The 21479-nt window shown below is 36.5% G+C and overlaps 1 protein-coding gene across 4 annotated transcripts in view; it reads right to left on the bottom strand.

Annotated features, from left to right (window-relative positions):
* mcrs1 (microspherule protein 1) overlaps positions 1 to 16865 on the bottom strand; it is a 34165-nt gene extending 17300 nt beyond the window's left edge. Inside the window, exons 1-7 of one of the 4 annotated variants that reach the window (XM_051925223.1) lie at positions 16591 to 16865; positions 13573 to 13676; positions 3519 to 3672; positions 3185 to 3359; positions 1966 to 2130; positions 1750 to 1859; positions 1546 to 1654 (exon numbers count right to left, since the gene is read on the bottom strand). In XM_051925223.1, the coding sequence (XP_051781183.1) occupies positions 1546 to 1654; positions 1750 to 1859; positions 1966 to 2130; positions 3185 to 3359; positions 3519 to 3672; positions 13573 to 13585 (726 nt within the window). In that variant the 5' untranslated portion in view covers positions 13586 to 13676; positions 16591 to 16865. Of the gene's footprint in view, positions 1 to 1545; positions 1655 to 1749; positions 1860 to 1965; positions 2131 to 3184; positions 3360 to 3518; positions 3673 to 13572; positions 13677 to 16224; positions 16412 to 16590 lie in introns of those variants that run through there. The other 3 variants (XM_028798052.2, XM_028798053.2, XM_028798051.2) reach the window with 3 other exon arrangements.
* Between the last annotated feature and the right edge of the window lie 4614 nt (positions 16866 to 21479).

Genomic DNA, 21479 nt, shown 5'->3' with positions numbered 1-21479 from the left:
AACAACATTTATTTATATAGCACATTTTCATACAAATGATGTAGCTCAAAGTGCTTTACATGAAGAAGAAAGAGAAAAAAGACAAAATAAATAATTAAAATTAGGGAACACTAATTAACATAGAATAAAAGTAAGGTCCAATGGCCAGGAAGGACAGTATTCTGCTGTCAACTAGTGGATGAAATAACATCATGCTGAAAAAAGAAAAAACATGAATATTATTTCTATGCTTTCAGCTACATTATGATATTTATGTGTGAGGTAGCACCTCCAACAAAATACATTATAGCAAACAAAAAATTGTAAAAGTAAATTTTACAACAAACTGAAATTGAACCATTGATCAAATTGAGCAATAGTGATGATGATGTCAACTGGTCATCAGACGTTGACATGAAAACTGAATCTGATCTGAAACTGTACAACTGAACAGCTGTGATATAACCAGTGACTTCAGTGACATCAAGCTTCACTGTGGTGCGACACTAGCTGTGTGACAAAAAGGCAAAATAATTGTGAACAGGTGCAAGGACAAGCAAGACATTAGCCCCCTAACCACTGTTTACAATGCAACAATTGTCAATGTTTGTGTTAGGAGAAACGTTTAAGTCACTAAGTCTTGCATTGTGGTAGCCTGCAAAAGTACAAGGAATGTGTCAATAGTGCAGGTCAGGCAATGACATTCTACCCTCTCATGTGCAAGCAACAGAAAAAAATAAGTGCGCAAAGAAATAAACTTCTTTTGTCCAAATCGGGCTGTGTGTTGGTGACCGTCTCAAAATGTATCACATGAAGGGCATGTACTAAATCTGTATCAGTACAGCAGTGGACACTAAACATACCTTTTCTACTGCATTTATATTGAGGTTTTCATATTTACATGTTTCTTTTATATGTAATAACATTGTTTTCTTGTTGGAAAAAAAAATCAATGCTTCTGGCTTGTTTTAACCAGGGGTAAACATAACACTAAAGGAGGTTAATAATTGCTAGTATTAATTTACCTGTGATGCATGTGACACTTACTGGCCTATAGTTAATTGTATTAGCTTGATCATCTTGTTGAACAATGGGATAACAATGGGATAATATTTGCTAGTCTTCATAACTTAGGAATTACACCATGTGAAACAATTTTTGAAAATAAGTGTCCGCAGCTAAAATATTCACATACTAACTTACTTAAGTACTCTAGCTTTTATCTGATCCTGGAAGTTTATTAGATTTTAGCCTATTTAATCTATGCAGCATGTTTCCTCTACAATTTCCAAATAATTGAGTACCTCATTGACTGCCCCCCCTTATGGTTGGGAGGTTATCCATTTCTTCACATGTGTAAACTTTGGAAAATTGTAAAGTCAGAGCATTCACTGTTTCACTGACTAGATCTTTATTTTGCTCTCATTGCTCCTGGTACACGTTGTCTCCCCACCACCTGTCCTTTAGCCACTACAATGCTGGATAGCAAAGATTCACACTGCCTCCAGATGCACTTTCAGCTGCTAGTAAAATACTTATCGTTAAGTTCATAAGCATGTAACTTACTGATCCAATTTTGGCAAGAAGTGCCTCCTCTGCTCTGCTGAATAGTGCCTTACTCTGAATGGCAGCAATAGCCTCTGGGTGAAGCTGCCTCATTGCTTGCCATGCCAGCCTGCATAGGAAATCAAGCATTGCATAAATCAGGAAAAACAAACTACTGACCAGATAAAACTTATAAGAAGAATGTCTTAAAACGTTGGACCTTACTTGGAAATAACTGGGTCATATAGCAAGGCATACCAGCGCTCCTGTATCTCACGCAGAGTGAAGCGGCAGCTGAACTTTACTCCGAGATGAACAGCCACTAGATCAGTGGTCTGTTGAAAGAAGAAAAAAAATAAAGCAGCACAATGGAATGGATTGCAATGTCAGTGTTTTATTAGATTATATTATGACACAGTAATATCTTTAGAGTTGCCTTACCTGTAGTACAGCATTGATAAGCAGAAGGTCATCTGTGGGCTTCCACCTTCCCAGGTCTTTGGTGACCTGTAGCGGCTGTTTACTTTTTTTTACCCGTTTGGTCAAACTAGGAGGAATGCTAACAGTGGCCAGAGGGGGTGTAGGTGTGCTGCTTGCTTTAGATATCTGGAAAGGAAGAATGTAGAATAAGTAACACACTGTAATCATCATTTCTTTGTATAATGTCATATCAGTTAGGTTAATCTACACCACCTTTTCTGAAAAGTACATTAAATAGACAGTTGCAGACCAGTCAATGTGGGTAGATCTCTGACAGATAGTTTCTCAGTATAGAAACAACCAAAGCAATATGCCTAGAACCTTATAATATATGGGTTTCATAAAACATACAGTCTCAGAAGATATGTGCACTATACCACATCACCAAACTCCAAATGCTTACTATTACAGTTGGCAAGGGGGCAAGTGTACTCCAATAAATAAAAAAAAAAAAAAAAAAGAATTCCTCACAGAACAAAAGAAAGAGGAAAAACCAAAATAGTCAAAGCACACTGTTTGCTATGAATGCTTTTCAGGATGTGGAGGAGGATGTGTACTTTCTTTCAAAATGTACAATAACAAACATGTAACCTAAAAAAGTTTTTATTCTCAAAGTTCATGCTACTTGCATACTTAACAGGATATGTACATATATATCTGGTACAATGAATGTTTTAAAAGGAATTCACTATATAAATCTCAATTTAATGGTCACTATAAAGTTAAACAATTCTAGTTCAAAATGGCCTTAACTTGTTTCAGTATTCAGCTTTGTGTTTTTGCTCATAATAAATTTATAATGTGAAATTAAAATGTATTTTATTGTCTACAACTATGTGAAAAAAAGAAAATAGTCTAAACATACAGACAACATAAACAAAAACAACTCACTTTCTTTCAGACATCAGATTTGAAGCACTTTGAGCATTAGAAATGTGATATAGAGAAAATATTATTATTATTTACTCTATATTAATAGAAAACCATTACTAAAAATATGGTCTTTTTTTTTATGAAATACGTAGAATGATTCACGTGACAACAAATATTGATACAACATTGTCAGTACCCGTAACAGTGGTTAGCCACTAAACAATTTGGAGTCATGCATGAAACAAGCAGATAAAATAAAACTAACAACCAAGAACTGACAAACAGTATCTATCACTTCAGAGGTCACCTGCTGTTGCCCAATTAGAATCCCAAAGCTCTGCACCTTCTTCTTCTCGCTGGATGAAAGTTCACTGCCCGAGTAGCGTGCTGGTTCTGCTACTGGAGGACCCTTAGCACGGGATGAAGACTTTGCCAGACTGCTCTCCACCAACTCATCATCAAACTTTTTACGCTTTATTGACCTAGGGATAAAGAAGGTTTTTAAAAGCTGAAAAATGGTAGACTTAGTTTTCGTTATTTTTTCATTGTTGGTCATCACTAGTGATATCATATGAGTATTTCACACCTTGACCAATATCAACAACCCATGTCATTAAGAACAGCCTCTGAAACCTACTAACCTAGAAGAGCTCCTCCTTTTAGGCACCCCTCCAATAAATGCTTGAGCTGCAGTACGTTTTAGATCTTTTGCCCCTGTCAAGTCCTCATCTTCAGAACGACTTTGTGGCATAGCACTTCCAGCAGACAGAGATATGCCACCTGTGGCCTGCATATCTGCAAAACAAAGAAAATATTCATTCCCAACATTTGAGTAACTGAAATCAGCACCTCTCAGGACTGGAAGAATTTACTTTTGTTTTGTTTTATTTTGTACTGGCTGCATGGTGGCACAATGAGTAGCTTTGCTGCCTCAGAAAGGCATTCAGTGTGGCAGAGTGGTTAAGGTTTTGAACTTCAAACACTGAGGTGGGTTCAAATCCTGCCACTGACACTGTGTGACCCTGAACAAGTCACTTCACCTACCTGTGGTCCAATTGTAAAAAGAAAAGAAATGTAACCAATTGTATCTCAAATGTCAGAAGTTGCTTTGGATAAAGGCGTCAGCTAAATAAATGTAAATACAGCCTACTAGGTGCAAATCCCACACCAAGACATTATCATCATGGATTTTGGTGCTTCTCCCCATGTCTACATTGGTTTTACTCGGTTTTATTCCTTTTAACAAAACCTAATAAGAAATATGTCATTATTTTTTGTTAATCATTTTGTTAACTGTAGCTAAAATAAAAATGACAAAATGTTTGAAAAATAGAAAAAAAACAAACTAAAAATTAAAAAAGAAAAAAGTTATTCTAATTTTAATTTTCACCACAATAGTCTTTGTGTATAATATACATGCAAGTATGGAGTAGCTGGTGATTTAGTAAATATTATTTAAAACTGCAAAGTAGTAAATTTGGTAAGGAACAAACATTGATTCATGAGCAAGTTACCCCTTGTTGCTGCCATCTGAATCTGTGGATTTCATAGGTTATTTCATACATCAGTAAGCTAATCCTAATGTATTTAGAATGCTACAGTATTGCAAAAACAAAGTAGCCTTGAGTAGTTTACATCTCAGATTGAGGGGACTCTTTCTGGTCTGTTTACTTTGCAGTGCCAAAAAGGTCAGGCTGGGATACAAACAAATTTCAGAAAATATATAGTCTGTTTACACCTTTGTTTGAATGGCTTTATTGAGAGGAGGTTAAATGGATTGTGCAGCTATATTTTGCATAATGTTACAATTTGTACACATGCCATCACCAGAGGCTAAACATGCAAATTAAAGAATTTAAAACATATTTGTACATCTCAGAAGATATCACTAAACTCCAAATGCTTATTATTACAGTTGGCAAGGGGGCAAGTGTACGCCAATAAACATGAACTACATTTACTTATATAATAAAATAAAATAAAAAAAAAAACAATTGCTCACAGTACAAAAGTGTAAAAACCAAAATAGTTAAAAGTACACCGTTTGCACTGAATGCTGTTCAGGATGTGCACTTTCTTTCAAAATGTACAATAATGATTTCTATCCAAAAACATGTAACCTGAAGAATGTTTTTATCCTCAAAGTTCACTCTATTTGCATACTTAACAGGATATTTACACATACAGTATGTCTGGTACACTGAACACTTTATATGGAATTCACTATATAAATCTCAATTTAATAGTCACTATAAAGTTAAACAATTCTCGTTAAAAAATTACCTTAATTTGTTTCAGCATTGAGCTTGTGTTTTTGCAGCTGTTACTTAAAATACGTTTATAATGTGAAATAAAAATGAATTTTATTGTCTACAACTATGTAAAAAAAAAAAAATTAAATAGTCTAAATGTACACACAACACAAACAAAAACAAGCTGTTAAACGGCCAATGCTGTCCATTGCATGGCCGTAAAACTGATAACTAAATCCACTCTTATTCTATTCATTGTTCCTTATCACTATGGGTAATTATAACATATACTGTACATTTATATTTTATATGTAATTGTACAAAAATTGTATATTTGTTGCTTTGTTCCATATTTCTGACTTGTTTCCCAATTTAATTCAAAACTTTGACTTTAAAATATTTATCAAAATTTGATATTACATTGCATCCTGCATTACTAACGTCTTACCTTTTTTTCTATTGTATTTCTTTGACTATTTTTGAAGCACTTTGAGCATTCGAAAGGTGCTACACAAACACAATTTATTAATATTATTACACAGTGTCATGAGCTCAGGTTTGATTGCTGAAGTGCTCAGTGTCTGTATAAGAGTTGGCGCGTTCTCACCAAATGTATGTGGATGAAGTGTATGTAACTTCAGATATTGTTTTATAGATTAACTAGTCATTTATCCCGTTACAATAACAGCCACTAGAACAGTAGTGCATAAACATTAGAAGGAACAGTCTATATTAAATGGCAAGGGACTTTGACCTCATTCTTTTTGTTGGTTGTATTTTTCTTTCTTTCAGCCTTTCTTTTGTTGATGTTTAGTTGCTGAGCTGACCGTTCTTCGTGGGCTGCCGCCGTGTATTGTGTGTCTTTAATTTTCTGTGACAGCAATACTGTCTTGTACATCCCCTGGCTTGAACGTCCGTAATATACCTTTAATTTTCACTGGCGGTAATACAGGCGTGCGCGTTGGTAATATGCCTTTAATCTCCTCTGACAGTAATACTGGCTTGTATGTGGCTGTAATGAGAGTCACTGTATTGTGTACCTTTAATTTCCTCTCGCAGTAATACTGGTTTGTATTTCCGTAAAACGCCTGTAACTTTCTCCGACAGTAATATCGCGCATCGCACCGTGCCCCGCGCATGCGCACTTCACCAGAAGACACACACACACAGACACCTGGACGCACACAGGGATTTTATTAAAGAGGATATTTGAAGAAGTACGTAACTAAACATTCTCATTTGCCAAACTCGTTTATTCTACATGTGCTGTTAAATTACATCCTACCAATTGCTGCTTCTACACTCGAGGCCACAGGTCCGCCACACCCTCGACCCTCTGCAGTTCGCATACCAGGAGAAGGTGGGAGCGGAGGATGCCATCATCTATATGCTACACCAATCACCGATCTTACAGCAGTGGTGCTGTAAGAATTATGTTTCTGGACTTCTCTAGTGCCTTCAACAACCTTCCATCCTCTGCTCCTCAAGGACAAGCTGACAGAGATGGGAGTAGATTCATACCTGGTAGCATGGATCGTGGACTATCTTACAGACAGACCTCAGTAAGTGCATCTCGGGAACTGCAGGTCTGACATTGTGGTCAGCAGCACAGGAGCGCCGCAAGGGACTGTACTTTCTCCGGTCCTGTTCAGCCAATATACTTCGGACTTCCAATACAACTCAGCCACGTACAAAAATTCGCTGACGACACTGCCATTGTGGGCTGCATCAGGAGTGGGCAGGAGGAGAAGTATAGGAACCTAATCAAGGACTTTGTTAAATGGTGCGACTCAAACCACCTACAACTGAACACCAGCAAAACCAAGGAGCTGGTGGTGGATTTTAGGAGGACCAGGCCCCTCATGGACCCCGTGATCATCAGAGGTGACTGTGTGCAGAGTGTACAGACCTATAAATACCTGGGAGTGCAGCTGGATGATAAATTGGACTGGACTGTCAATACTGATGCTCTGTGCAAGAGAGGACAGAGCTGACTATACTTCCTTAGAAGGCTGGCGTCCTTCAACATCTGCAATAAGATGCTGCAGATGTTCTATCAGACGGTTGTAGCGAGCGCTCTCTGTCCTGCTCCACTGACAGACTGAGGAGATCGTTCCTCCCCGACACTATGCGACTCTTCAATTCCACCCGGGGGGGGAGGGGTGGTTGGTTTGGGGTAAACGTTAACATTTCTACAATGTTATTGACTGTTATACCTTCATTTTTATCACTCTAATTTAATATTGTTTTTTTTTTTATCAGTATGCTGCTGCTGGAATATGTGAATTTCCCCTTGGGATTAATAAAGTATCTGTCTATCTATCTATCTGTTTAGGCTCAAAGGGAGCTACCCAGGTTTTGCAAGTTGCTTATTAAAATGAATGATCCGAGAAGTTGTTATAACAGACATTTAGTATTTAATGTAAATGGAATTCTTGTACTAATGTAGTATATACCAAGGCTGTGGAATCAGAAGCAATTAATGAGTTACTGGAGTTGGAAAAATGTTTCAACTCAGATGAAATGTAAATTGTAGTATAATGTGATAAAGTTAATTTCACAGATACTAATTCAAATAAACTATTTTTTTCTCTTCTAGTCTTTTGATAAAAATAAAACCTTTAATTTTGTAAATTTTGTCTTTTATTTAATGTTGCTCAGTGTTTGTAAGTTCTTTAATAAATAATATAAAAAAGCCACAATGGCATCGCGACAGCTTTAAAACCCAAACTTTAACAGGTTAGGGTGCTAAAAAGAAGCCTGATGTATGTTGTGTGCTTTGAGTCAACATAGTAAATACACTACTGTCCAAAAATTTGGGGTCACCAGTATCATCTGCAACAGTGAAAATATGATTCTGGGATGCTGGCCTTAGGGGCAGAGTTTCAAAGAAAAAAACATATGTGAAACTGGCAAATAAAAATAAAGGTTAAAATGGGCAAAAGAACACAGTCACTGGACAGAAGATGACTGGAAAAAATGTACTATGCTGAGCATCCTGGAGTCATCTTTTTTCTGTTGCAGATGACATTTTTGCAGACAAATACTTATTTGGTGTGCACTTAGTGATGAAGGAAACTTAGGGCCTGTAAGGTATTTTTTTTCTCAAACCACACACTCCAATGTTTTTATCTTACCATCTTAAGAGTATTTCATAAAATAAGCAAGTAAGAATTCCTTGAAAAAATTCACTTTCATTGTTTCGAAATGGGTAAATGTCATATAATCCACATCAGTAGATTAATTTAAGAGTATATGTGTGCATCTGTCTTACTGCTCACAAATGGAATATCAAAAATAAAAAAGAAAGAGTTTTTCAAACAAATAAACAATTTGCTTAACCCTGCTGCAGGTTAATGTAACAAATAACATCAGAGAACACTGGTTATTTGATTCTTACATTTTTTGGATTATATTGGAAGCCTTTCATATTGTCAGGGGACAACAGAGTAAAATGATATATACTGTAAATTGACAGGTACAATATAAATGATATATCATTTGACAACTAAAAAGAAGACTTTGTTTTACACTTGCAAGACTGTGTTCATGTGGACATTTTTGGTGTGAAAAAAACAAAGTTAATTGTTGAAAAACTAAATCCAAATAAGACACAGACAGACAGACTGACAACTTTATTAATGCCAATTATTTAAAAATGGCATAAAACCTAAATAAAAACTGAAACTAAAAAAATATTTTAAAACTAGAAAAACACTGGTACTCCGTTTTTTTATATCACATCCTCCAATACATGCTGGAGATACTTAATTGGCTTTGTTTCTTCTCTTGTGACAAGTGCTGAAGGGTTTTCTCTGACTCCCATCTTGTGATCCTACACTTGATTAAGCGGGTTTAAGAATTTTATAAATTTTAGGCCACCGCAACAGATGTTGAAAACAAGTGCAAGATGATCTTGTCACAACACACTTTGCAAATGAGCTCAAAATCTGAAATGCAGTTGGTATGTCTACAAAAAACAACATACAGACTGGCTTTCATTCATAAACACTAATATTTTAACCTACCAAACATAGCTTGTTACATTTAATGGATTATGGTTTGACCTCCCACTGTCATCCAGAAGAAAATTTTTTACTGTATATCTTTAGTTCTCTCTTTTCTTTAGTATTCTTCATCATAATTTGTTATTTGCAGAATACTACCTTGGACGCATATTATCAGAATGAAAATGAGATCTGCTACAATTTTTTCCCCATTTTATTTCTCAAAAGAATTTCTTTGAATTTCTAGATGTGTGTACATAAAAGGATAACATACCTTAAAGAAAGTACTAACTGGCCTCAGATCCTGTTTAATGCCTTTACGGTCAGAATGTTGAACAAAGAAGGTAATCAGGGTAAAAAATAAAGGTAAACAAGAAAAATGAATTAGAGAATTAGACCAAGAGAATGCTTTTAGACTAACATTCATCATGACTGAAAATGCCAAAAGTGTTAGGAATAAGGGACATGTGCTCCAAGCCTGTATCCACGATCTTTGAAAGAATTAGCAGATCTGATTGATATGCCTTTCAAAGCCCTGGATAACAGTATTGGACCCTTACTTAGCTGTTGATTCATTGGGGTTTTATTTTTGGGAAGATGGAGGATAATCTGTGAGAAAAAAACAAAGACACTGCAGTTTGCATACTTATTAATATGAAATACCACAACCCATTTTATATTAGAAGAATAAGGAAAAATCTAACTTTTTTTTTTATATTTTTTTTTACATTGTTCACCTGCTGACATTTCAGCTACTGTTACTGTTACATGAACTACTAATATAAGCTGACCTGAGCACTTGGGATGCATTCAGATTAATCACGAGAGACTTTATTCTCGACAGTTTGAAAAACTGTGTGCCACACTCCTTGCACTGCATTAAATTCAATATCTGGAGCATAAATCTAGGTGGTCTTGATTTGTGCTTAATTGGCAACATTAACACCAATTGTAGCTCTAGAGGGGACTGCCAAGTATTGGCTACTGTGATCACAACACATAAACATTTAATAAACAAGGAGACCATTTAGCCTATCAAACTTGTTATAGCTCATTTGTTCCAATATTGGCTCCAGCAGACCCCCATGACCCTGTAGTTAGGATATAGCGGGTTGGATAATGGATGGATGAATGGATTTTATGCATATGCTTTTTAAAAAGTTGTCAGAGTTTCTTCAACTGCATGATTCTGTGGTTACAGATTTCCACAATTTAATTTACTTCCCATTGCTTTTCACAGGTGCTGTCAAATTTTTTGATTCCACAAATAATTCAAAAAATTTTTTTTGGATTAATTTTATCAATAACTTTTTAAAAATTTCCCTGAAAAAAGCTAACAAAGTTAAAATTCCTCATCTCAGTGGTTTTTATGTTTAGTCTGAGGCACCCACTGTGATTTCAAGTTTTTATACCAAACAGATTAACAATTAGCGAGTCATTTTGTATCTTTAATTGATGTCATTGTTTAACTACCGGACCTTTCTTCCCTCTCTTATTTCACATTCAAAAAATTGTAATACTGACATTTATTGCAATGGGTTAAGGAAAAAATGCAAAGATCTGTGTGTCTTTTAAATGAAGACCCTGTTGTTTTTGCTAGGTGTCCCATTTGTCATGCACACTGCCTCTCTATCAATGTCTCTGCTATTGTAAGTTGAGTATTTGTTCTTTTTGAGTCCAAAATTGTGGTAACAGCTTGCTGAGTTATAAACATGAATGATGATTCATCCTTTTTATTCAAGGTGGACAGTTTGTTTTACTCACTCTGAGCCAACAGGTGGCACTGGTGTAAAAACTGTACCACACAAGAAAAAACAAAGCACTGGGATCCCCAGAGTAAAAATGGTGAGATCCAAAGTAGTCTGTCTTGTCCATGTGATCCTAAAGAGCAAATATGCAAACTTTGGTCCAAATTGGTCAAAGAGTGTAGGACTGCATAGGGAATAAAGTGACAGATTAAGTAATATTTGCCTTTTTCCTTAACTTGAATTTATAAAGTTTTGCCATTTTTTTTTAATTCATGATTTTTGTGCAGTCTTCTCTCTTAAATGTATAGGACATAACCTTTTAATTCCACTTAACACCTCTCTCCGGCATGGAATATTAACGGGTATGTTTCTGTGGAGCACAGAAACCAGAACTGCACACAGTGCTCCATGTGCATTCTCATTTTACAATCTGAGCATAATGTCCTTTGATTTATACTTACTTAACAGTATTTACAATATAAACCTAATATTTGCCTTTTTAATTGTTTCTGTACATTGCCAAAATGATGTGAATAGTGTGTCAAATATCTATATCCTTTCCTGAAGCTGCTTCCTGTACAGTGTCACCCTAGTATTTACAAAAAATGTTCATATGGCTGGCATATAGCTTTTGCACTTCTCTACATTTTCCAAGTTTTTGCCCAATTTTTAAACTTGCTCAAATCTTGACAATCATGACACAAGTTTTTCTAGACACTGTGTTGCATCTCATACAAATAAAAGTTAAAAGGAGACTTGAGGTTGATCTGCTTGAACAATCAATACACTTCATGGTTGTTTTCAAAGCAAAACTAGGATATTCTTGCTGTTGAATAAAGAACATCAATGAGTCAGCAATAACTGCCTCAGGACATGTCTGCATCTTCACAGAAATGTACACTTAAAGAGACAATAAAAATTCACCAAAACAATAAGACTTAGATAAGTCCTGAAATAAAAAGAGTTGCTACATCCAAAAAGTTATCTGCACAGTGAAAAATGGGTAAATGATTTGTGAAGAGAAGATTAAAAAATTTAAGAATATACTGTATATAATGAAGATGCAAAGAAAGCATGATATGGATTACTAACAGTTTTTGGCTACAAGACCAAGAGTGACTGTACAACTGCTGAAACTGTTTCTTTTTAAAACAATTGTTTATTCATTGTTTATTGTTTACAGGTTGTTTATTTTCTTTGGTCTATGTCCAGGTGCTCTAACTTCAGTGTAAATTAACCAGTTTCAACAGACAGTATTAAGGCACCTTCTCCAAGAACTTATTCCCTTCTAATAATTGAACTTTTCTGCCGATTCAGGATCAAGAGGTTTTAAGGAAGCACTGTCAGACACACTGAACAGTATCTCTGATCTTCTGGAGGAAACTCAAAATCCAGTTATATTCATTCTCATAGACCATTGTTCTCCATACTATATATACACATCTACTAAATGAGACATTGATGGCTTTTGGAGTTGATTTGAAAATTCATTCTTTGGTTGCACAATTCATTGTATATCACTGCAAGCACGGGAGTTTTGCCTCTGTTCTGTAAAGTCTAAAAGCAATTAACAGTAGTACTGGGTTCTGTTCTCTCTTTAGTATTATACATTTAACGGACAAATGTTTGCTGCACTTTACATATAAAACTCAACACATATACACTGAGAATATTGCACTGGTGTACTGTTTAATAAACCAACAACTCTTTCCAAGGAGTTGGTAACAGTAAGCTATTGAATTTTAATACACACCACTCTGATAATTTTGTTACTGTAAATATGAATAAAACTCAACAATTATAAATTGTTAAATGAGAGAGCCAATACTACAACCTACTCAAATAAACAGAATTAGCTAAGAAAGTCACATCCCACAAATATTTTGGAAATAAAGTTCACTTGTCTTTTTGACTAAACCCAGGAATTTAAACACAAACTGGTTTACTTATAGAAATGAATACCTTAATGTCAGCTGTTGAAATCCACAATTGTTCTAGGTCTATGTTTTAAAGTGTGCTGTCCTTTGTACCTCTCTGTGTTTTTGAAAAGATAAAAACAAAACTATAATGTATGATTAAAGCAATAAGCAGAGAGATTAGGATTGATCAAATGCTGTGGAAAAACTAAATGCTGACTTAGTGCTAAAAATGCTTGATCAAATCCTTAAACATCCTGTTTGTCCTGTATACTTTTAATTCCAAGTCAACCATTTGACAATCAATACAATTCTGAAATGCAAAATAAAAATGTCTTGCACTGTTGCACAAGATCACTTATACCTTCAGAAATTAGAGTACTTTATGAAAAAGAGTGATATGGATTAGCTGAAGTAATACTGGAGCTCCATTTTATCTTATTGCTTGTATAGGCTTTGTTTCTACAATCTTCCTTGTTTTCATTACTTATTTGTCATGCACATTACCAAATTAATTTCCCCATTTACTGATAATAAACTTTACTTTGACCTTCACCATTATGATGCACTTCAATCCTCCTCCTGCTACAACTGAAATACCAAGGATATGGTGGAAGAAAAGAAATGGACAGGTACTCAAACTTTAAAGTTATTCCACAAAGATTATTAGATAGAGGGAGAATAGAATGCAGTTTTCTGGAAGTACTCTAGAAGTGTGTTAAATCGAGAAACTAGTTTTCGTGGTTTCTATATGTGCAGTAAAGTACCTTACCCTTCTCCATCATGTCCCCACAGCCTGAAGGTGGATTGTGCCTTCAGGCACACTTTTGCGTCATGATTTCTTTTTAGACCAGCCACTTCCAGGCGAGTATTCACCTATATGAAAATAAAAAATAATTAAATGAGCAAACAAACAAGTGTACACAATGAAGAAGGAAGAGGATTAGAAAAGGACTTCCACAAATGCCAAAAAAAAAAAAAAAAAAAGTATCACAGTTTGTTTGAACATTCCAATTTAATTCAGACAACACAGCAAAAAATTAAGACTTCTGAACCCCAGCAGAATATACTGTAAATCATTTTGGGTAAATTGAACTATTTCACTGTAAAATGTAATAAACGACTTGTTCTCTTGTATGACTCCTGTATTTTTTTATTAATGTTAGGCTCCCTTTCTTCATCAGATTCCAAGTTCATTGAGCCAAATGTGCTATATATATTTTGTTGTCAGTGTGGAGTTTTCATGTTCTCTGGCTACGGCAAAATTCCCAAACACATGTGTGTATGTGTGATTCTTAATTGGTATTGAGAGATCATAGTGGCGAACATAATTGGGCCCTGCAAACAACTGGCACCATGACCAAAGCTGGTTCCACAGTTGTGGCCGACAACATTAGGATATGGACACTAGGATATGTCAGTTACCCTGACATCTAAGTGAAGAAGTCATGACAACATCTTTACCACCTCAGATGCCTTAGGGATTTGCAGCATACCCTTCCAATTATTAAGGAACTTATAATATCCACCATTGAAAGTATCCTGTTAGGAAGTACAATATTACTGCCCGGTTTGAAAAGAGCACACAGCAGGAACACAAGGCTCAGAGAGTGGTGCAAGTCAGCTGAATGCATCACTGGGTGTGCATTGTCAGACTTACAGGACATCTACACCAAATGATGTCAGACCAGGTCAAAGAAATTATCAGTGATACCAGCCATTGTAACGACAGCCTCTCTTCCATGCTGTGGCCAGGAAAACGCAACCGCTGCCTGAAGACCAGTTCATAGAGCCTAAGGAGAAGCTTTTTTTAAATACAGTGGACAGTGTCTATAACTACATTGTGTCCTGTAGTTAATTCTTATATTATTGAGTTATTTATTATATACTTTAAAACTCTTATATATTGTATACCACTGCAGTCTTTAACATAATGATTTCTATTGATATTTATAAAGTTGTGTCTTATTGTTTATCATCCTTTTATATTCTTCTTTAATGGACAGTCTTAAAGTTTATCAACTAAGCATTTCACTACATACTAAGTGTATAATTGTACAAGACAAGTAAAATTTAATTTGATTAGACTAATTCACCTAAGCAAAGTAGATAGGATGGCATCACAGCAGCACTGATTAGCATCATTTTTTCAGTTATGAACCTAGCAGCATTTAACAAGAAAAAGATAAACCCTGTTAAATGTACATATTACTGAAATGGAATGGAAAAGTTGGTCTTTCAAAGCAAGGCTTGTAGCACTGCTTGAACATGGTGTACATTTTTTATTAGCAAAATATTTACACTTACTGCTGCTGGTGCTGAATTTATCCATAGTTGTTGTTTTCTAAAAAATATATTATGAATTTGTTTAGAGTAATTAGGACATATGCCTAGACAGCCTAATCTTGACATCTCTTGACTTTACTTGTGCAAAGTGTTCTATTTGCAGCTCATACTCTTCTTCAGCCTTACAGTTGTGAGGTACTTGTGTGCTACCTTGAATCTACTTGAGAGTTCTAGTAAATAAATGTACAATATTAAACGTAGACTGGAAAGATCACCTGGAATTTCAATCTAGACATTTCTCCATGCCCACTTGCATTGATTCACCTACATCCAAATTGTTAGATAATCTGTTAAACTTACTTCTACTTAACCAAACTCTCGCACTGATACATTTACAAAACCACACTTCCTTGCTCGTAATTCTGGAGATCCACGGGCATCGAGAAAAAAACAGCGCTTGACGGAATACAATCACAAGGCAGATTACTATCACACGAATAATTTTGAACACCTCCTGATCAGCATGTCTTCAGAAACACTTAAAGGAAGTGATGTCAGAACATTAAAAATGAATTATTCCATCGGATACTGGCATAATTTGTTTTCTTCCAGGAGGATAAAACGGACAGATGATTATGCCGATTGCACACCTATTGGACATCGAAACACACACATATCCGCGACGGACACCCGCGACCAGCATGACCATGAGGAAGGAACAGAACAAAGCGAAAGTGACGCTGTGCCCCGCTTTCACAGGCAATGCGTGGTTTAAGGGTCGCTTCTTTGCAACCTAATCTCACTTATGTTTAAAGCAGTGCAAAATCTGAAATAGCACGATCTCCTTCAGATGCGGCTAGCCTGCAATCATAAGTGGGCACCAACCCACTTCAGTCCATTTCCTGGAGCCACTTAGCCCATTTACCATGCATCATTAACAAGCAGAAAGGCACACTCGACTTGAGGAATCCATAAAATCCTTAGATTTCTAAAATTATTCTGTGACACGTTTCTCAGTAAGGTAGATTTAACTGCAATTGGCTCCGGCGCGATAATTTATAATTTGTGTCACATGAAGGCCGCTAATCCTCGGAATCACTTAGCCCGCCTAACCGCCACAGTCACCCTCCCACCTTACCACAGTGTCTGGCTCGGCAGCTTCTACGGCCAGCTTGATACACAGGTTCGCTGTTTGCTCTTTTTTAAAATGTCACTTTTATTTTAATCCAGCAGTTTAAATAACAACAACAAAAAACAAATAAACAAAACAAAGCCTTTCAAAGTCTGTTTCCGCTTGTTAACGGAAATAGCGTTTGAAGCTAACACACTGTTCACGTGATCTGAGTTAGCAGTCTAGACCTGGTGACGTCACAAATGGGGTACGCCTTCTAGTTGATGTAACTGGCGCTTTTATTCAGGTTGATATTGTTTTACTCCGAGCTACAGCAATGCCCTTCTCGTTTTATAAAAATCGCAATTCGCAATCACTTTTTTTCGGCAATACTTACTCTGTAGGAATTTAACTTTGTAGTTTTGAGCTGCTTATAGCACAAAAGGGCGAAGTGGTGGCTCTGAGGCTAGGGATCTGCAGGTTCGAATCCCGTAAACGCCAGAAATGACTATACACGGTTGGGTCCTTGAACAAGGCCTTTAACCTTCTTCCTGGGTGTAACGTTAATCAGCATCCAGAGCTGCAAGCAGGTCCTCCAATTTACAGGGAAATCGTGGGGGTTGGTGGCATGATTGCCACTCCAGCCACCGTAAAAACCCTCACACTGTTCCGGTGTGGGGTGGTGAGGTGTCATCCGCTGCACTCGGGTCCTAATCCAGGTGGTTCGTCGTGTAGTAGGTGCGGCAACGCGCGGTCAGCGCATGCTCCCAACCTCTGTTGCATACATTGTAAACATTAGCATAACAGTTTAATGCGTAATTATAATGGGGATGTGCAAATGACAGCGTGTGTGTATGCATGTACATATACTGTACATAAGTACACACACAATCAGACCACCATACAATTTATGAAAGAACACACAAATAAATGTGGGAGACAGAATGAATTACTGGTTTGCGAGAGCTATAGATCAGAGAAAGAAACTGTTCATTTGTCTGTTAGTTTTTGTTTTAATTGACCTAAACAGTTTACCAGAGGAGTGGTGTTTTGGAACAAGTGATGACTTGGGTTGGATGAGTCCGTGGTGATCCTTTTGACATGGTTTATGATACTAGATGCATAATATACAGCAACAGATGGAAGAGAACAGCCATTTATTTTCTCAGCAGCCTTCACAACACGCTTTAATTTATTTTTGAGAAGCGCCTTCACAACATGCTTTAATTTATTTTTGGAGAGCACTGTTGTTGAACCAAACCAGACAGCAATGGAGAATGTTTTCAGACTTTCAACTATGGCTTTGTAGAAGTGTACTAGGATGGGTTTTTTTTAGTTGGTGTAAAAAGTATATCTTCTTAGTGATGGCAGTGGTGTTAATGTCCCAGCTGAGAGTGTTTGTAATAGTTATGCCCAAAAATTTGAAAAATTCTACAATACTGACTGTAGAATCATTAATTTTTAGAGAGAGAGCTTGCAACTGCTGTTCAGTGAAAGTCAATTACCATTTCCACTGTCTTGGTGGTATTGAGTACCAGGTTATTGATTTTACATTTATTTATTTGGCTGACACTTTTATCCAAAGCAACTTACAACATAATGAGATACATTTCTTTTTGATTTTCCAGTTGGAGCAAAAGCATGTGAAGTGACCTGCTCAGGGTCACACAGTGTCAGTAACAGAATCTGAACCCACATCCTCAGGGTTTCAAATCCAAAGCCTTAACCACTACGCCACACTACCGATTGGTAGCACACCACCACGCAAGACAAGTCACCTCCTTTCTATATTAGGTTTCATTTCCATTGGTAATTAGTCCAATGATGTTGGTATCATCAGCAAACTGATTTGTGCCTTCTTATTTCTGACCCACCTACCTCTAACCATGCAAACAAAGATTATGTTACATCAGAAGGGTCAGATATCCTTACCCTGCCCACGTCAGTCACCACCCTTCGCTGGGCATCCCCGTCACATTGACTCCCGTCCCCTCCCTATCCCATATCCTACAGGGAGGAGTAGTTGTCGTGAACCTGCCTTGGATAAGGTAAGGAAAATGGATGGATGGATGTATGAACAAAGCAAAATTGGTATGATAATAGCATTAAATAAAGATAGAAAGCAGTTCTTATAGGTTGAGTTTGCAGAAAGCTATTTGAGTTTGTGTAAACAAATTAATATTCTACATTTTTGGAATATTATTTTTAATAAGGTTGAATGATTGTTTATGTAAATAGTGGCACATTTTTGGTGCTGCTGCCTCTCTACTTGAAGGGCTGGTTCTAAATCCCAGCCTGATCACTGCCTTTGTGGAGTCTGCACAGTTTTCTAATATCTTAGTGGATTTTTCATTCTGTACTGCAGGTTTCCTCACATACGGTATGTGTGTCAGGTTAATTGATGACCCTTACCTCGTCCAAAATGAACATTTCCTTGAAAGTCTGGGACTCTATCCAGATATGGCCCCTGCTGGTTTAGGTTCCAGCAGTGCGATTCCAGATTGCATTATACAGGCTTAGTAAATTAGAACACTAGAAAGATTTAAACAAGAACAGGCCATTCAGTCCAACAAAGCTTACTGCTCTTACTCACTTAATTTCTCCAAAATTATAAGTTGAGTTTCGAATGTCCTGAAAGTTCTCCACCACAGTACTTGGTAACTTATTCCATGTGTCAAAGTTTCTCTGTGTGAAAAAAAAAAATCCTAATATTTGTGCAAAATTTACCCTTAAGAAGTTTCCAAGTAGTCGATGGTCAATGGAAAAAAAAACAACAACTTTTATTCTTTTCTTTTGTTTGACCAGTTTCAGATGGTTTAAATCTGGATTACAAAGGCCCTCAAAAGTAGTTCTTTTACAGTGACAGCTATAAGAGAACTGCTTCTCTTAACATACAACCTAGGAAGGATCATAGTGTGATTCCATGACAAAACTCTTGGTTTAGATATAAGATATATTTATAATTAATGGGTTTAAATTATAATCTGCAAGTTTATTTTTGATTTGGTCTGATTTCAAATCTGACTCCTACCAATTGTTTTGATGCCTTAGTTATTAGACCCAGTTTTTGTGGTCAGTCCTCAGCTTGTTTAGTACAAAGATCACGTAGCCTTTGCCAGCCTAAATAAAGTAAGTGATCTTGTGGCTTTAAAGAAAGGTTTATATACACAAGGAAGGAACAAAATGTTTTAGACCTCAACTGGAAAAGGGATATTCTTTGGTGATGGTTTTATAAATGGTTAAAAGTTTGTGTGCTAAAATATATAATTTACTACTTTCTAGCATTTGTAGTTTATAATGTAGTTTTTCTTTTTCAGAACCAAGTCAATATTGATGCTGAAAACTACAGAATGAAATATTGCACTACCACTGATAGTGGTTTATGTAGGGGAGCGGCCCTGGCACACATTGACTAGGCAAGTATGAATCTCCAATATTAATCATCCATTGTATTTATTTATATATATATATATATATTATATATATATATATATATATATATATATATATATATATATATATTATATATATATATATGCTGTAAACAAAGAATGCTTTCAGAAATATAAATAATGATTGTTTATTGTTATCAATTTACAAAATGCAAAGTGAGCGAACAAAAGAAAAATCTAAATCAAATCAATATTTGGTGTTACTACCTTTTGCCTTCAAACCAGCATCAATTCTTATAGGTACACTTGCACAAAGTCAGGGATTTTGTAGGATTCTAGTCAGGTGTTTGATCAACCAATTATATCAAACAGGTGCTAATGATCATCAATGTCACATGTAGGTTGAAACACAGTCATTAACTGAAACAGAAACAGCTGTGTAGGAGGCTTAAAACTGGGTGAGGAACAGCCAAACTCTGCTACCAAGGTGAGGTTGTGGAAGACAGTTTCATGTCATGTCATGGCAAGATTGAGCACAGCAACAAAACACAAGGTAGTTATACTGCATCAGCAAGGTCTCTCCCAGACAAAGATTTCAAAGCAGACTGGGGTTTCAAGATGTGCTGTTCAAGCTCTTTTGAAGAAGTACAAAGAAACGGGCAACGTTGAGGATCGTAGATGCAGTGGCCAGCCAAGGAAACTTAGTGCAGCAGATGAAAGACACATCAAGCTTATTACCCTTCGAAATCGGAAGATGTCCAGCAGTGCCATCAGCTCAGAACTGGCAGAAACCAGTGGGACCCAGGTACACCCATCTACTGTCTGGAGAAGTCTGGCCAGAAGTGGTCTTCATGGAAGAGTTGCAGCCAAAAAGCCATACCTCTGACATGGAAACAAGGCCAAGCGACTCAAGTATGCACGAAAACATAGGAACTGGGGTGCAGAAAAATGGCAACAGGTGCTCTGGACTGATGAGTCAAAATTTGAAATATTTGGCTGTAGCAGAAGGCAGTTTGTTCGTCGAAGGGCTGGAGAGTAGTAAAATAATGAGTGTCTGCAGGCAACAGTGAAGCATGGTGGAGGTTCCTTGAACGTTTGGTGCTGCATTTCTGCAAATGGAGTTGGAGATTTGGTCAGGATTAATGGTGTTCTCAATGCTGAGAAATACAGGCAGATGCAGTATATTTACATGGAAGCAAAGGTCTGTGATATAGTTTGCATATTTGTAGCTAGAGATCCACAAAGGGAGAAAATTAATCACATATCTTATACTAATAGTTTTTTTTATTCCTAAGGTTTTGAGAACCTACCAGGTGTCATTATCAGAGGAAAATGATTAGACATACAGGAATGAAAGGCAATGTATAGCAGGTGAAGTGTGGGGGGTGGAGGAGGGAGGTTGTAGTGGGGGAGGGGGGTGGATTAATAAGGTTAGGTTCGGAAGGTGTTGGTCATAAAGTCTTTTTTTTTGTATTTGAGTGTTCATCTTTTTAAGCCTGCATATGCTGGGTTTAAGTCCAAGTGTCCATTAAAGGCTTTTTCAATAGAGAGCCACGATTCAGCCATCTCTCAGGCACAGTTAGTATTGGTCCTGATTTTTACTTTCACAGTGTCTCAGTTAAACATGTGTCCGGTGGAACTTGTATGTGAACACTCAAACCACAAGTGACATCAGAGGTGTCATGGTTTTCAATCTTCCAGTCTGCAGAGACAGGAAAAGAAAAGGCATTAGTTGACAGTGCCATAGATTTTGTTAGAGTAGACTATAACAGTAATAGCCTAGTCTATTCATTTAGGGCTAATTCACATTTAAGCATTGTAAATTTCCAGCTTTTGTTAGATGATTTTCAAGTATTTTAATGTTGCTTTACATGAACTTGTGTTTCTTCA

Source organism: Erpetoichthys calabaricus, chromosome 3 (assembly GCF_900747795.2).
Source record: "Erpetoichthys calabaricus chromosome 3, fErpCal1.3, whole genome shotgun sequence".
In the NCBI taxonomy this organism is placed as follows: Eukaryota; Metazoa; Chordata; class Cladistia; order Polypteriformes; family Polypteridae; genus Erpetoichthys; species Erpetoichthys calabaricus.
Note: the sequence above shows the minus strand (reverse complement) of the source record. Positions and strands in the feature narration are given on the sequence as shown.